This window comes from Podarcis muralis, chromosome 6 (genome assembly GCF_964188315.1).
Source record: "Podarcis muralis chromosome 6, rPodMur119.hap1.1, whole genome shotgun sequence".
Taxonomy (NCBI): domain Eukaryota; kingdom Metazoa; phylum Chordata; class Lepidosauria; order Squamata; family Lacertidae; genus Podarcis; species Podarcis muralis.
Window position 1 is genome coordinate 61490191 of NC_135660.1, and position 17010 is coordinate 61507200.

At 41.3% G+C, this 17010-nt stretch overlaps 1 protein-coding gene across 1 annotated transcript in view; it reads left to right on the top strand.

Moving 5' to 3' along the window:
- ADGRA1 (adhesion G protein-coupled receptor A1) overlaps positions 1-17010 on the top strand; it is a 305286-nt gene that overhangs the window by 88786 nt on the left and 199490 nt on the right. The window contains exons 3-4 of the mRNA XM_028729853.2: positions 5965-6036; positions 10443-10514. Coding sequence (XP_028585686.2) covers positions 5965-6036; positions 10443-10514 — 144 coding nt within the window. The remainder of the gene's footprint in view (positions 1-5964; positions 6037-10442; positions 10515-17010) is intronic.

Below are 17010 nucleotides of genomic sequence, written 5' to 3' on the forward strand. Positions count from 1 at the left end.
TGATGACATCATCTAACGGTACTCTTTCTATTATGATTATGACTGCCTTAAGCCCTTTTGAAATAAATGGGATATGCACAACTAAATCTTAATCCAACCAGTTATGTTTTGGTTTGTATTTTGGAAATGGATTCCCCTGCCCCTTTTAAATTGTTGGTGGCCAAACAAGATATAAATGTTCTTAATGAATGGTATAAAAATAATTGTCTTCATGAGCTGATTCTGTCATTTAGTGAAGGGTTTATATATATTTTGGATATATAAGGTACTCCATACGTTGCCATGGCACAAATTCCATTTGTGTTGCTGCAGTCAAGTCTGGGAGCTGTCATTCTGACCCAGGTTGTAGGAAATTCTGGATAAATTACTGAGATTTTTCTTGGTGCTCATTTTAAATCTTTGCTTTTGTAGGCAAGTATTTTAATTACAAGGATTACTGCTAAGTAAACAAAGAACACTTGTGTTGTCTGCCCTCTGTTTTAAAGGGGTTATTAAATGGCCACAGCATTTTTTCAACTTTGTTCAAAAACTACAGCTCTGTTCCTGCCATCACCTGTTGGGGATTACTGGTATCATTTTATAAAATTAAATGGTGGTGTGTGTCTTTGTTTAGAAAACAGAGCCATGCTGAGCATAGGGCAAATGTTGATTAAACAAAACAACCCCCAAAGCAGCCTACACGAATGCAAGAAGACTGGGCAGTTGGGTATAATAACTTCGCCAAATTATTTTTAAGCAAACAAACCATTGTTGGTATACAGTAAAATGTTACTAGAACCTTGAATGCAAGTATTTTAAGGGATCAACTAATCATATCATTTGATATAAATCAGGGGCAGCCAACCTGGTGTTGAGCTACATTTCCCATCAACTCAGACGATTGGCCATAATGGCTTGGCAGCTTCTAGTTAGATTCCAACAACTAATGTGACTAGTGACAGTATGAGAAACTCTCTTTTGTTAGGGACTTCAGACCTGATTTAAAAGTATCGCCAAGGCAGGAATAACAGCATACCAACACTGAATTGTATATGTCTGGCTTCTCATTCAAATGTGATTGCACTTACCCTGTTAGCACACCATGGATCTATGGTGAAACCAGTGCTATTCTATGATTGCGTGTGCAACTGCTGAGGGTGCAAGCATGTGTAATGCCACTAAGTTCTCATTTCTCATCTGAATTTTCAGCCTCCCAGTTCTATTCTCACAGAAGCTTTACACTGTTTTCCCCTCAGAGAGGCTGGAAAAGAAGGGAAGCTGTCTCAAATGTCAGAGTTACTGAAATGTTGCATATATAACTTGTCAGGAACATTTTCAGGTTGGTGTGTGTGTTTTTTTGGAAGATTACACGAGGTAAAGCTATGGTAAGAGCGTGAAGACAGTCCAAAGTGTAAATGAGCATAATGGAAAAGTTCTGCTAGTAAATCTTCCTAATTTATACTGCATGATACTGCGTGTCTAAAAGGTTAATGTTAAACATGAATTCAGTGTTTATTTTATATATACACTATATATCTATACAGTGGTACCTCGGGTTACATACGCTTCAGGTTACAGACGCTTCAGGTTACAGACTCCGCTAACCCAGAAATAGTACCTCGGGTTAAGAACTTTGCTTCAGGATGAGAACAGAAATCACGCGGTGGCAGCAGCAGCAGGAGGCCCCCATTAGCTAAAGTGGTGCTTCAGGTTAAGTACTTAATTCGTTCCGGAGGTCCGTACTTAACCTGAAACTGTTCTTAACCTGAAGCACCACTTTAGCTAATGGGGGCCTCCTGCTGCTGCCGCACCGCCGGAGCACGATTTCTTTTCTCATCCTGAGGCAAAGTTCTTAACCTGAAGCACAATTTCTGGGTTAGCGGAGTCTGTAACCTGAAGCGTATGTAACCTGAAGCGTATGTAACCCAAGGTACCACTGTATATATCTCTACACTAGTGCATTTTTAAAACTCCCTCTCTATTTATTGCAGAAATGCACAATTATACCACTGTCCATTTCATAATTGGGTTGGAAATTGCAGTCAACACTGGACACATTTCAAATTTGCTTGGTACTAATTTGTGTGTGTGTGTTTTCACACTGCACATTTTCACAATGCTGCTTAAGAATTAGGGTGCAAGGAAAGGCAGCAGAATGTTTAAGTAAACATGTGACATTTTCTTTCATTCTGCATTCACAATGGTGGGGATGAAACCTTCTAACTTCTCCTTCACCATTCAAGACCAGGGGGGTCTATCTAGTAAACTGCATGAGTTTGACATATGTATAGATGACATGAGTCCATTTGAAGCTACAGTGTTGCAACAGAGGACAGGAGAAATGTAAGGCCATCCCACTGGCACAGCTGAGAGACCAGCAACTTTTGGCACCTCTTCCCTTTGACTTTTTCCTCCGTGGCTGGTCATTAGAAGATTGTGTAACTAAGAACTTATACATGCATGACTTTCTCGGTTACCAGCTGAAGAGAAGGAGATGGACCTTTCTGTTAATTACAGATGTGATACAATTCTCTGGCAAATGGCAGACACTGAAGTGTGATATAAGCTTAAAAAAAGAAGGAATTAATGGTGAGCAAGGCATGAGTATTTGGGGTGGGGAAGTTCATCCCATGGAAAAACAAAGTCACAATACAAGTGCATTATTTGTCCTCTGCATTGTCAAATATGTTTTGTGCGAAGTCCATCTAATTCTAGTAGAACAAGAAACTTAATCTTGCACAGTCACATGAAGCGAGCTGTCAACTATCCTAAGTATGAGCATTGTGTGCTATTAGCAGAACCGTCTTTCTCATAGGGCTTAGTGGCGCGTTGCACCACAGCATTGGCCTCTCAGGGGCGCCCCAGCGAGTGGGGGAGCTGCGCAGCTTTGCCAGCGGCTTCTTGTTTTCCTAGAATCCACTTGCCCCATGCACGCACAGCTCTCCTGTGTCCTGGGCGACTAATGCGCTCCTGAATCCTGGGTGACACAATAGTTGCTTGCTGGTGGTGTTGTGAAGTTGGGTGTGTGTACACGCTTCTCTAAACTGGGTGGCTGAGCGAGCGCAGTGCATGGCAACCCTCCCATTGTGCCCCCTCTTTGGGAGCCAAGGGCTTCTTGGGGAATGGAATGAAATGAAAGGAGGCACATGTGAGGCTCCTCCTCCTCATTTCCCCTGTGCTGCTCTCTCCCAGTCACACGGCCAGCTTGCTTTTGCCCTCCTGCACCTCCATCTTTCCTAGCTGCGCTCTCCTTCACTCAGTTGCGTAGCCTAGGCATGCAGCTTGCCTCCCAAGCCTCCTGTGCATGGCAGGAAGAAGAAGAGTTTGATATCCCACTTTATCACTACCTGAAGGAGTCTCAAAGCGGCTAACAATCTCCTTTCCCTTCCTCCCCCCCATAACAAACACACTGTGAGGAGATTGAGGCTGAGAGACTTCAGAGAAGTGTGACTGGCCCAAGGTCACCCAGCAGCTGCATCTGGAGGAGAGGAGACGTGAACCCAGTTCACCAGATTACGAGTCCACTGCTCTTAACCACTACACCACGCTGGCAGGAGGGGAGCCCCGAAGAGGCGGGTGGGAACGGTTTCGACAGGGATGCTGGAGCCTCTCCCATAAGAATAAATGGGCACAATCTGACAGTGAGGAGACATTTCAGCCTTTGGAGAGACTCTAGAGCAGGCTTCCTCCTGATGTTTTTTTGGCCCTCCAGATGTCTTTTGGCCTACAACTCCCATGATCCCTAGCTAGCAGGACCAGTGGTCAGGAATGATGGGAATTGTAGTCTCAAAACATCTGGAGGACCAAGTTTGAGGAAGCCTGCTCTAGAGTCACCATTCTGGAACAAAAGAAATTCAAATTAAGACTGCAATGACTGAATTAGATTACAGTAAGAGGTTCAACACAGTCACTTGTGGATTGAGTCGAGACAAATTGGTTTTTCTCTTCAGGCCTTGTCCAAAAACAGGATTTGCTTTACTCTGACCTCTAAGTGAAAGTTGGTCCTTGACAAAATAGCTTCTTTCTCACTAGAGTGGTACCTCAGGTTACATACGCTTCAGGTTACATACGCTTCAGGTTACATACGCTTCAGGTTACAGACTCCGCTAACCCAGAAATAGTACCTCAGGTTAAGAACTTTGCTTCAGGATGAGAACAGAAATCGTGCTCCAGCGGCACGGCAGCAGCAGGAGGCCCCATTAGCTAAAGTGGTGCTTTAGGTTAAGAACAGTTTCAGGTTAAGAACGGACCTCCGGAATGAAGTACTTAACCTGAGGTACCACTGTAGTTGTAAAATCACCTTATGAGGTGCACCTGTGTTATCTCACCTGTCCTAGGTACTTAAGACCATAATGGTGGCTTTGTAATTGGGAAGTTACCTTTCACAAGCTGGATCTGCTTTTCCTATAACTGGGAGCCACTCAAAAGACTACACCGTCACGGTGAAGTAAAAATGTGCATGTGCAGTAGCACCTGGTGTGGTGGGGCAGAGCTGCCCTCCTGGCTCTGGCATCACTGTAGCTTAGCTTGATGGCACTGGGATGGGGCAGGGCAGGTTGGGTGCAGATACACAGAAAGAACCAGTCCAGCATTGCATCCTCAGCACTTTACTGGTGAACTGCAGCAATGCTAGTGTTAAGAGGGCAGTTCTGCAGCACCACCACTCCAGCCACTGTTGCCTATGTGAACTGATGTAATTTTTATTTTATTTTATTTTATTTTATTTTATTTTATTTTATTTTATTTTATTTTATTTTATTTTATTTTATTTTATTTTATTTTATTTTATATTTTATTTTATTTTATTTTATTTTATTTTATTTTATTTTATTTTATTTTATTTTATTTTATTTTATTTTATTTTATTTTATTATTTTATTTTATTTTATTTTATTTTATTTTATTTTATTTTATTTTATTTTATTTTATTTTATTTTATTTTATTTTATACCCTGCCCATCTGGCTGGGTTTCCCCAGTCACTCTGGGAGGCTCCCAACAGAATATTAAAAGCAGAATAAAACATGTAGGAAGGACTGTGGGAGATCATATATTTGAATGTTACACGCATGTGTGCATGTCAGGGAGTAAAGTTATGTCTAGCTTTCCTGCTACATGGTAGTTTCTCTCTCTCTCACACACACACTCACTCTCTCTCTCTCTCTCTCTCTCTCTCTCTCACACACACACAGACACACACACACACACACACACACACACACACACACACACACTATTATGTACAGTATGAGCATTCAAATGTGCAACCCAGCCAACTGAAGCCTGTACTGATGCTATGTTAGAGTGGGGTGTACCATGCAGTTCTCCTTAATGTCTTTGTTGGCCTTGTCATCTTGATATCTGTTTCAGATACTATTGATTCAAACACAAAGTTCAATGTTGGTAGTATGCAAGGTCATTAGGGCCAATGAAACATTTCTGCATCTGTTTCTGGAGATCAAAGGTGGAAAACCTATTTAGTTCCTCAACTCTATCCAAGTGTGTGCCTTTGTGGGTCTCCTGAGATTTGTACATGCTGTTAGTGATACATATGTGCACTTGCAGCTCAGTGTACTACTTCCTGAGCATGCAAGTGCACATATACATCATTAAGTTGTGCGTGATCAGGAAGCAAATCAATATGTAGACTTTCTGTCATTATTTCACTGCCTTTCATGGAATATCTTAATAATGCATTTTCCCTACAGCTGGTAAAGCTGTACATTTTAATTGGGACTTTTAACTTGGGTGGTGGAAATAAACAAAAGTAAAGTTTTCCCCCTCTCATCTCCCCTCCCCCTCAATTTATGTTCAGCCCCCCCAAATAATACCCCCAACTACGTTGTTTTATTCCCTCCTTATTATTACCTTCAATAAATCCTAAAGAATTCTCAGCCTTCACCCATCTTCTTTTTCTGCTTGTGTTTGAGACTAAAAGCTGTATGTAAACTGATAATTAATTGCTTTTGCTATTGTGTATCTCCAGAGATCTGAAGAATAACTTGATTAGTACTATTGAGCCTGGGGCCTTCTATGGACTTTCGGAACTGAAGCGTCTGTAAGTATTAATTCCATCTGAATTACCTTAGAAATTGTACTCATATTGACATTTCTGTCCTTGGGGAATTTGGAATATGTCACCAAGCAATTATAACATGTAGGACATATGAACTACATATAGGGCTGTTTGATTCTTTTTGAGATTTTTTTCTATGCATGATTTGTGCTTTATCTACATGGACAAGTATAAATTTGTTTCTATGATAACTCTTCTGAACTTTACGATGATTTAAAATTAACATTTAAGCTCCAAGGAGGGCTCAGTTAGGTGTAAAAATATATACATCTGTAGTTGATAGTACTTGATAATCAACATAATACTTGATAATCAACATATTAATTACCAACTATGTGATGTTTATATGCTCTATATAGTTCTTTAGCTTCCTTTTTACTAGAAATGATATAATCACTAATTTCTTGTAAAATATGCTATATTTGGTAATTTGATTGCCTCTGATTAAAAAATCCTTCTTCCCATCCTTTAGAGTGCAATTTAAATACGTATTTTTAAGTTACTGTGCATACATTTTAAAGTTAGTTTGATACACATTACAAATCCATCAGAACTTCTGGGCATATTGCATAGGGTAGTTGTGTCTGCCCTGTGGAACAGCTTCCTGTCAGATGTCAGAGAGTTAGACAATTATATGACTGTTTTGGGAAGCTTTTATTTTGTCCCTTTATATTTTGTTGGAAGCTGCCCAGAGTGGTTGGGGTAACCCAGTCAGATGGGTAGGGTATAAATAATTGTTGTTGATGATGATAATGATGATGATGATAGGAAGAAGAAAAAGAAAAAAGGGCAAGCCTTAAACATTTTAATAAATAAAATATTAAAGGTACAGGAGTCCTGTCCTATATATTTGACCACCCTAGTAGTACTGCCTATCTGTTCTTAGTTTACTCCATGAACTGCATATACAGCTATGGATCCATAGAATCATAGAATTATAGAGTTGGAAGGGACTCTGAGGGTCATCTAGTCCAACCACCTGCAATGCAGGAATCTTAGCATGTGGTCTCCCATCCAGTATTGAAACCATACAAGACCCTGCTTAGCTTTGCAAATGTGCTAGCCATTTTATTGTTGCACCACTAGGAGGATAAGTATAATAGTCGTTGCCTTTCCTGAATACAGTTGGGCTTTGACAGCAACAACAAAAATATTGCACAGGTTTTGTACTTCAAAAATGGAGGCGATACAGACTGGACAGCAATATATTAGTTAAAAATTAAATGCATTTCCAAACAGATCTACTTTGTGATTCTGAAAATTGGAAAGTCAGTGTATGGACAGCAAGATATGTGCGGGAATTATGCACATTTCCAAATAGATCTGCTCTGTGAATCTGAATGCACTTTGAGTCACTGTAAATCTGCGAAAACGCTATGATGACAATTGAGTCTTATTGCTATGGAGATGATTGTACTCTAATAACACAACCCTGACCTCTTGTGGGGAGAATGGGGAAGCTGTATAAGCTGTGATTCAATATTGCTCAGCCACAAGCAAAAGAACCGTGAAGGCAAAGGTCACAGAGCAGAAGCTCCTGGGTTTGTAAATAACTGGAGAAAAAATGCTGCAGCAGGCGCTCTAGAGACAGAAATAAAAAATAATCACTATTCTGGGCTTCCATACAATGTGTTTCTGGTTGTTTACCAGTTTCAGACATTATTTTCAATGCAATATGGAATATCTTAAAGTCAGTGAATAGCCCGATTATAATTTATTTCTAAATAATTATGAGTTTCTCCAGAAAAGAAAAGAAAAGATTATTTCTGTTGCCTGATTAGGAAACAGAAGATTACATTACAAGATAAATGAATGGCTTTCTTGTTGCAATTGGTGCTTGAAGGCTGCTAACTTCTTTAAGACTGTGCTTTAGTCTGTTTCCTATTCATTCATATATTTTCCACAGAGGATATAGTAAGCAGCTGAAGTTAATGTAACACAGACATCTTGCAAGTGACATGAGGCTTTGTGAGTCAGTTGGAAAACCACAGGCTGCCAAATCTACATAAAATTAACAATTTCATTTGGAAGCCTTCTCGCTGACTGACTGTACTGTGATAATTTAGTATCTGCAATGGCAGAGACAGAGATCTCACGGATTAACATAAAATGATGTCTACGAGGAAAAATAAATCTGAGCACAGGCCATGTGTCTGGTTGTTTTACAAGATCAATTTCATGAGTCAACATTTCTGGTATAAATATTTACAGCAAAAAAAATGAACACCAGATTTGTGTGACATGAGGTAAATTTGGTCTGAAATAATAAGGAACAGTAGAAAGGCATCCAAAAGCAGGCTAGTACAAACTGTTTCTTTTTGTTGATGTCTTGTTAAGAAAAACTGTTAAAAACCTATGCAACATATTGGGTGTGGAGATAGCACTGATGGCAGAGGTTTTGCCATCACTTTGGCAAACCAATTCACAAAGAGCAGCATAAACTTGCAGATCTTGGTTTAACTAATATGCCCATTCAGTTAAATATTTTAGGATTTGGTTCGGTTGCTAAATACCCTTTCATTTCTTTAAAAATTGAAAACGAAACATGTTCAGATTTTAATATCGGTATCAAACTTTATTTAGATTTTAGTGTTTGATTTAGAGATTTTGCAGAGGACTTTTACTTTTTTGTGGGATAATTCACAATTTTGTGTGTGTGTGTGTGTGTGTGAGAGAGAGAGAGAGGCCCAAAATCCCACAGGAGTTTTATACTATTCAGCAGATTTTTGCACAACCTCTGCAATATCAATTTCCATATAGGTTCATTTTCAGGTCAGCTCACCTTGCATATACTTCAGTCTCATCAGGTTCAGATGGGTGAACCACATTTGTGATTAGTTCTTATGTTGACACGCACAGCTGATACCCCCTAAATCGAGATTGCCATCCTGCTCAAACCTTCCTCTTCCTGGACTGCCGCTGGCTCATAGGAACACAGAAAGTTCCCTTAAACTGGGTTAGATAATTGGGCTCAGTTAATAGCTACACTGAATATGTTGAGAAGAGGGGTGCATATCCTGCAAGTATTCAGCGATGCAGCTTTCTACTTTGATGCCCAAATTAGCCAAATGTTCATCAGAGCCAAATATAAAGTGACTGATTTGAGTTTTTGGGAGGAAGGGTGGACTGTAAGTGTTGATAAATAAGTAGATTATTTATAAACCAGCTCTGGGTTAAATTTAGTCTAAATCCCGAGATCCTCTTGCTTCTATCAGTTGACCAAACTAGTATTAAAATATTTTTTAGATAAGTTGAACCATCTCTCCTAGTTCTGAAATGGGTGCCGATGAAGTTGAGCTGTGAGTGGATTAAGGAAGAGTAGGACAACATTTGTGGTTACAGATTAGGCAGGAGATCTGTCAGAAAAGGATCAAAGAGCCAGGATAACAGAATAACAGCCTGGCATAAGAATTCCAAGGCAGCAATACAGTGTTGAGTAGGGCAAAGACAGGCAGGTATCACCAGTGGCGTAGCGTGGGTTGTCAGCACCCGGGGCAAGGCAAGTAATTTGCGCCCCCTAACCCGTGGATTTGCGCCCCCTAACCCGTGGATTTGCGCCCCCTAACCTGTGGATTTGCCCTAACCCCAGATGTTGCGCCCGGTGCAGCCGGCCCCCCCTGCACCCCCCACGCTACGCCACTGGGTATCACAATCCAGGGCAGTAACCCTTGAACCAGTGAGCCAGGGCAGTGAATTGAAACAAGAAGTAGAGGCTTTACTGCCAGGTTATTTGGACATGAGTGGCTTGCCTGCAGCAGCTGTATGAGCTATACGGTGTTGCAGTTGGTTTGGAGAGTCAACTGATCATATTAAAGCTAAGAGTGGTGCAGAGTGTTTGCAGTCTGGGTACCTTTCCCTAAGGCCTGTTCTGTCTGGTCTCCTGAGAGCCTAGAATGCTGGTGGTACAAGACATAAGGCATTAGGTGATGATCGATGGATGCTCTAGTTCAGACACACTTTTAGTTCCCTTGTTTAAGACACACACCCCTTGCATCCATCAAATCTCCTGGCTGCCCCCAGCTGTGGGTCAGGTAGTACCCATTCTTTTTGTGTGTGGATTATGATCTCTTTAACATCACTTAAAAAAATGGCATTGCAGGGTGCTGGAGTTTCTTTTTCATCCATTTTTGAGATCTCTATACATATGACTAATTAATGAAGAAGTCAGATTAAATACAATAGCATATTTTATTGAAGTACTTGTCTGGGAAGTATTAGTTCTGTGTTTTCTATATATTTTGGATAAACCTTATATTTCAGAAAACAGTTATCCTTTTTAAAATTGTATTAGCTGTCTGAGGGTTGTATGAGGATAAAATGCTAATAAGACTATTCATGATTTTGCACTTTCCTTCATTAATTCTATCCCCTCCCCTTTTTTTATTTAGGGATCTTTCTAATAACAGAATTGGCTGTTTAACACCTGAAATCTTTGTTGGCCTTAAAAACCTTCATAAATTGTGAGTATTGTACTTTTCAAAACTATCAAAAACACCAGCTATTGCAATTAGGAAAACTGACTCATCATTATGCCTTAAAGGAATTGTAACTTTCCTAAGAGTTTAAATTAATTTATCCAGAGTTACATGAATGGAGTTACATTCTTGGGAGCAGGCACTCTTGGGTCTCAGTTCCCCCCTTTTGAAAAATCCTGGAGTGCTGCGAGAACTGCTACCTCCCTTGGAATGGGGTTATGCAGGGCTATTTTTCGGTCAAAACTCGCCAGAGCTCAGTTCCAGCAGCTCTCAGATGGGCCCCATTGCCATTATAAGAGACTGAGGGATGTGTTAATGGTGACTTCTGGAACCTCTTTTTCTAGAAAAATAGCACTGGTAGGGAGATGACAGTGCAGAAGTTTGCTTTAAGAAATTTGCTTCTTTCCTTACTGTTTGTGGAAGCCTCTGCTGCTTTTTCTTAGTACCATTTTTTAAAAAACTGATTCATCTTCTTTGTCATCATTCTCTTGAACCTCATTTCTCCCAGCTGTGTTGTGTGGTGGCAGAGTTCCTAACCCATCTGGGGGTCATTCCTACCCACACCCCCTCAGACGTTTCTGGATGGATGCTATATCACAGTGTAGCATCCCTCCCAGAGCATTGTGGGATTAAAATAAAAGACTGTGCCTATCCATGACTGGTGACAGCCATTTTTACCTGAAGAGTGTAGCTGCAAGGGTGTTACACTGTGATATAGCAGCCTTCCATAAAGGAGGAGGAATGACTCTGGACCAGATTAGGAATGCTGCTGCCACTTACCACAATGACAAGTGGGGTATGTGTGTGTGTGTGTACATTTGTCTTTGCAGTTAAAGGGGGGACGCCTTCAGTGCATCCAGATATTAATGTTAAGTCCCCTGCCCTGAAGGTTATCCTCTAGCCTAAGCATGGCCAAACTCGGCCCTCCAGATGTTTTGGGACTACAACTCCCATCATCCCTAGCTAACAAGACCAGTGGTCAGGAATGATGGGAATTGTAGTCCCCAAAACATCTGGAGAGCCGAGTTCGGCCATGCCTGCTCTAGCCCATCAAAGACTGAGCTTTTCCCTTCAAATTTGTTTCCCGGTCTCTTACTCACACAGACAAACACACACCCAGCTTTCTATGAATATGATGAAAGAGTTCCAGCTGGAACTTTTCAGCACAACACTAAATTAAAGCAATTGTCTGGGATGAGTCCTTGACCAAGGTTTTGCCATGATGTTATGTCTGAAGTGATGACACTAAATCATATGTGTTGCTGCAGCCAATCAGATTAAATGACAGTGGGGCAAATGACGCCAGGGCCAACTACAAAACCCAAAGGCAGCAAAAACCATTCAAAAAAAATTAAATGTTTGTACGGTTTGAATATGCTAAGTTTGAAGTAGATGTTGAAAACTGTTAAGCAAAAAGTAAAACTAGAACTTGCAAAGCTCTTAGTGGTATGTAAGCAACATAAGGTGTGGGGGGAGGACATTTTTTTTTATTTGAACCAGTATGTAAAAGCTTGCCTTCTGGTGTGTATGTATGACTGTACTATCTCCTAACTATTACATGGGAAGTGCAGGCGCAATGTGTTTTGTATAAAAGGTAACAGAATATTTAAAAACAGGAATAGAAGTTTAGGTGTTTGTGTATAGCTTGCATAAAGCAAAAACCAAGATTACGTGCAATCAGGTCAATACCATTTGTGATTTGATTATATTAACTCTAGGATATGTCAGGAAGGTCTATATTCCACCATATTACATTAATCACCAAATTGATCCACACGCAACAGTTTTGCCTCATGCACAGTTCTGAATCTATCCAAATAGATTTAAGCAGAATCTTCAGGGGGCATGGCATGTGTTCCTTCAACAGAATTACTTCCAGTCTTTTTTCTGCATTCAAGTCTAATACTTGGTGGTGTATCTCACATACCTTGAACAGTCTCATAACTGTACTATACAGTTGTTAATATTCATCTGCTGATAGTATTTTAATTTCTAGCCTCTATTGTCCTGAAAAGCATTTGAAAGATCAAAATGGTAGTAGAATTATAAAGGGATTGCCAGATTAATTGATAATTTGGAGACAAATGAGCCGTTCAGAAAAACTAATAATCTTCTCACTAGGTTACCTTCAGAGGCACTATCGCAGACTGATCAATTTTAATGAAGTAGTCAGTGTGTTGTTTGGCACTCATTTAAGTTGATTAATTGTTTGCTATGTACACATGCAGTCTCGGTACTTCTTTTCCTCCGTTTCTTTTTTATTAGTGTAAAATACTTTTTTTTTTTACTTTTATAAATAAAATAAATAAATAAATAAATGTCCTTAAAGCACAAATTAAGATACCATATATGGTATTACCATATATGATCAAAAGGAAATCTTGACATAGTGATAATTCAAGAATTGTGGCTAAAGGTAAGAGATTTATGCCAAGTGGTTGATATAGTGCAAAAGGAGGAAATGAGGTCACTTGCTAATGAGAACCAATAGGGAAGAATCAGGAAGTGTGGGATAGGCCAGGGCCAGAGTGAAAAACCATGGGGTGGGGGTAAGGGAGTGGTGTCGAAGGCAGAGAGGAGCAATTGAGCTTTAGAGATTAGATTGGGAAGCATATTAGGGAAATAAGGAAGGAGAGTGAAGGTAGTAGGAGAAAATAACATTAGTTGTACAGGAACAATGAGAAAGTGGGTTCTCCTTCATGGAGAGCACGTGTTGCGGTGGGAGCAACCATGACATCCCCTGTTGCTGGGCGGGTTAGTTTGGATGGCCACAAATTTGATTGGACACCTTCAATTGTTGCTGGGGAAAAGTTATTGTTGCAATTTCATTTGATTGATGGGGGTGCTATATATGTTCCCTGTGCGCAACATTGAGCTTCCTCTTTTCGCTGCGCACATCGGATTACCCTCCTACCCTCCCTTTATTTAGGGTTTGTTCGCGCTGACCTTGCTATGCCTGTCATGGGGTCATCTGCTTTGGGGCAGGGGCCTGGTAAGAATTTTACCATTTGGCTGACTGGCTGGTGCCATTTGGGTTTTGCCTACTGCGTAGCAAATTGTCACAACTTGTAAGGTTGCGGTTAGGCATTGGTTAATTTTTGGTTGGTGGAGGGGATGTGGTTGGCTGTGCCTGCCCCTCCAATGCTGCTGTTGCAAGGGTATTCCATTAAAGGAATCCAGGGGCTCGCCATGCTTTTGTCCGAATCCCTGGCAAAGGGCTAGGGCCACGCAAGAGTCCCTGGGAGCATTTCGGGAGAGATGAGAGCCTAGCGCCCAGCTTTATTCTCTTCCCAAAATTGACTTCCACAGGGATGCGGTTGTCATTTCTGTTCCTAGCTCCAAGATAGCTGCTAACCAATGCCTAAACCAACAGATAGCTGCTAACCAATGCCTAAGCAACCACTCACATACTGTAATTCAACAAAGTTGTGGCCAAAATTATGCCAAAAACAAAAACAAAAATGATGTGTGAAGCGTGTTTTTATTCGGGGGTGTCTTGGGGGTCCTCGACATGCAATCATAATTTTAGCATATATAAACACCATCCTGTGATAATTATGTTTGTTTTGCTTATTGAAAGCAGTAGAGCATCTCCTGGTTCAGCCTGCAAAAATTTAAAAGCATTCCAGTTGAATACTTCTCTCTATTGCCTCCCCTTTTCCCAGCTCCAAAGGCCAAAGGAAGGGGAAATAATTTCTAGTGGGGTAGGTGTGCTAGTCTCTTGATGTAAAAACACCAGAGTCTTGGTGCAGATCAACACATTGATTGTTGCACACGCATTCATATACTAGAGTCCACGTCATCAGATGCATGAAGGTACTAATAATAATCTTAGCATAATTCCCACCATGAGGAAGTTGGCCAGTGACAAACTCCAGGAGGCCCATAGGAAGTTTCTCATTGGCAGGAACCAGGGCTTTTTTTAAAGCTGGAACTAACTGGAACTCGGGGCGCAGGTGGCGCTGTGGGTCAGCAGTTTGAATCCCCACGACAGGGTGAGCTCCCGTTGCTCGGTCCCTTCTCCTGCCAACCTAGCAGTTCGAAAGCACGTCAAAGTGCAAGTAGATAAATAGGTACTGCTCCAGCGCGAAGGTAAACACCGTTTCCGTGTGCTGCTCTGGTTCGCCAGAAGCGGCTTAGTCATGCTGGCCACATGACCCAGAAGCTGTACGCCGGCTCCCTCAGCCAATAAAGCGAGATGAGCGCCGCAACCCCAGAGTCGGTCACGACTGAACCTAATGGTCAGGAGTCCCTTTACCTTTACCTTTACCTTTAACCGGAACTCAGTTCCGATACATCTCAGGTTTGCACCATTGCCATTCTAAGAGAAATGAGGGAGGTGTTCATGGTGAGTTCTGGCATCTCTTTTCCCAGAAAAACAGCACTGGCAGGAACCCTTTGGAAAACCCTTGGTCCTGTGCCAAGGCCCTGGATGAGGAGGGTGGATAGGCCTCCCTCAGCCAGTGTGTTGCTGCTCCTGCTGCCACTGGTTTGTAAGTCAGTTTTTTAAAGGGAAGGGGGTCTGGGAATTTGGCTTGGACAAAAAACTGTTTCCAATGAACATAACTCATTTTATCCAGGTATGCATCACTGGAAGGAAGAGGTCTTGGGCAGAGAGAGATATAGCAGGATGCCATGTAGATGGTAGTGGAGGCCCTGGAATTTGATGAGATTAATGCGCAACCCACTCTATGCATTCATAATGTGATGGGGGTCCATCCACCAACCCTGTCCCTGATATAGCAAAAGTCTGTATGTCTGCAGGTCTACCTGCGTAGATTTCTGTCAACTCAGGAATCCGCACTCCATGTATGAATGTTGACAGTGGGCTCTGGGAGCCATGCAGTCTCAGCCCTGTTATCCTTTCCAGTAGGTGAATCCCTTTCACTTTATTAACACAAGAAGGAGGCTAGATTGTGCATATATATATATATATATATATATATATATATATATATATAGACATGTCATGAATGGTCCATCATTATTCATTTGCAATAAGGAAAGTACTTTGCATATAGTCAGAGACTAACTTAGTTTTTCCAAAGAAGGGCAGTGCCAAAGAATGCTCCAACTACCACACAATTGCACTAATTTCACACACTAGCAAGGTTATGCTTAACATTTTACAAGGCAGGCTTAAGCAGTATGTGGACTGAGAACTCCCAGAAGTGCAAGCTGTATTTTGAAGGGGCAGAGGAACCAGAGACCAAATTGCAAACATGCACTGGATTATGGAAAAAGCTAGAGACTTCCAGAAAGACATCTACTTCTGCTTCATTGACTATGCAAAAGCCTTTGACTGTGTCGACCACAGCAAACTATGGTAAGTTCTTAAAGAAATGGGAGTGTCTGATCACCTCATCTGTCTCCTGAGAAATCTCTATGTGGGACAAGAAGCTACAGTTAGAACTGGATATGGAACAACTGATTGGTTCAAAATTGGGAAAGGAGTACGGCAAGGCTGTATATTGTCTCCCTGCTTAATTAACTTATATGAAGAATTCATCATGCGAAAGGCTGGGCTGGATGAATCCCAAGCTGGAATTAAGATCACCGGAAAATATATCAACAACCTCAGTTATGCAGATGACACAACCTTGATGGCAGAAAGTAAGGAGGAATTAAAGAACCTTTTAATGAGGGTGAAAGAGGAGAGTGCAAAATATGGTCTGAAGCTCAACATCAAAAAAACGAAGATCATGGCCACTGGTCCCATCACCTCCTGGCAAATAGAAGGGGAAGAAATGGAGGCAGTGAGAGATTTTACTTTCTTGGGCTCCATGATCACTGCAGATGGTGACAGCAGTCAATAAATTAAAAGACGCCTGCTTCTTGGGAGAAAAGCAATGACAAACTTAGACAGCATCTTAAAAAGCAGATACATCACCTTGCCGGCAAAGGTCTGTATAGTTAAAACTATGGTTTTCCCAGTAGTGATGTATGGAAATGAGAGCTGGACCATAAAGAAGGCTGATCGCCGAATAATGGATGCTTTTGAATTATGGTGCTGGAGGAGACTCTTGAGAGTCCCATGGACTACAAGAAGATCAAACCTATCCATTCTTAAGGAAATCAGCCCTGAGTGCTCACTGGAAGGATAGATCCTGGAGCTGAGGCTCCAATACTTTGGCCACCTCATGAGAAGAGAAGACTCCCTGGAAAAGACCCTGATGTTGGGAAAGACTGAGGGCACAAGAAGAAGGGGACGACAGAGGACGAGATAGTTGGACAGTGTTCTTGAAGCTACCAGCATGTGTTTGACCAAACGGCGGGAGGCAGTGGAAGACAGGAGTGCCTGGCGTGCTCTGGCCCATGGGGTCACGAAGAGTCAGACATGACTAAACGACTAAACAACAACAAACTTAGTTTTTACTTTACGTCTTTGGTGGCTGGGGCTCAGCACTTAATCTTCTCTGATAAATGCTGTTCATACGCTTGATATAGTTGTATGCTATGGGCCAAATTGATGCAAGTTGTT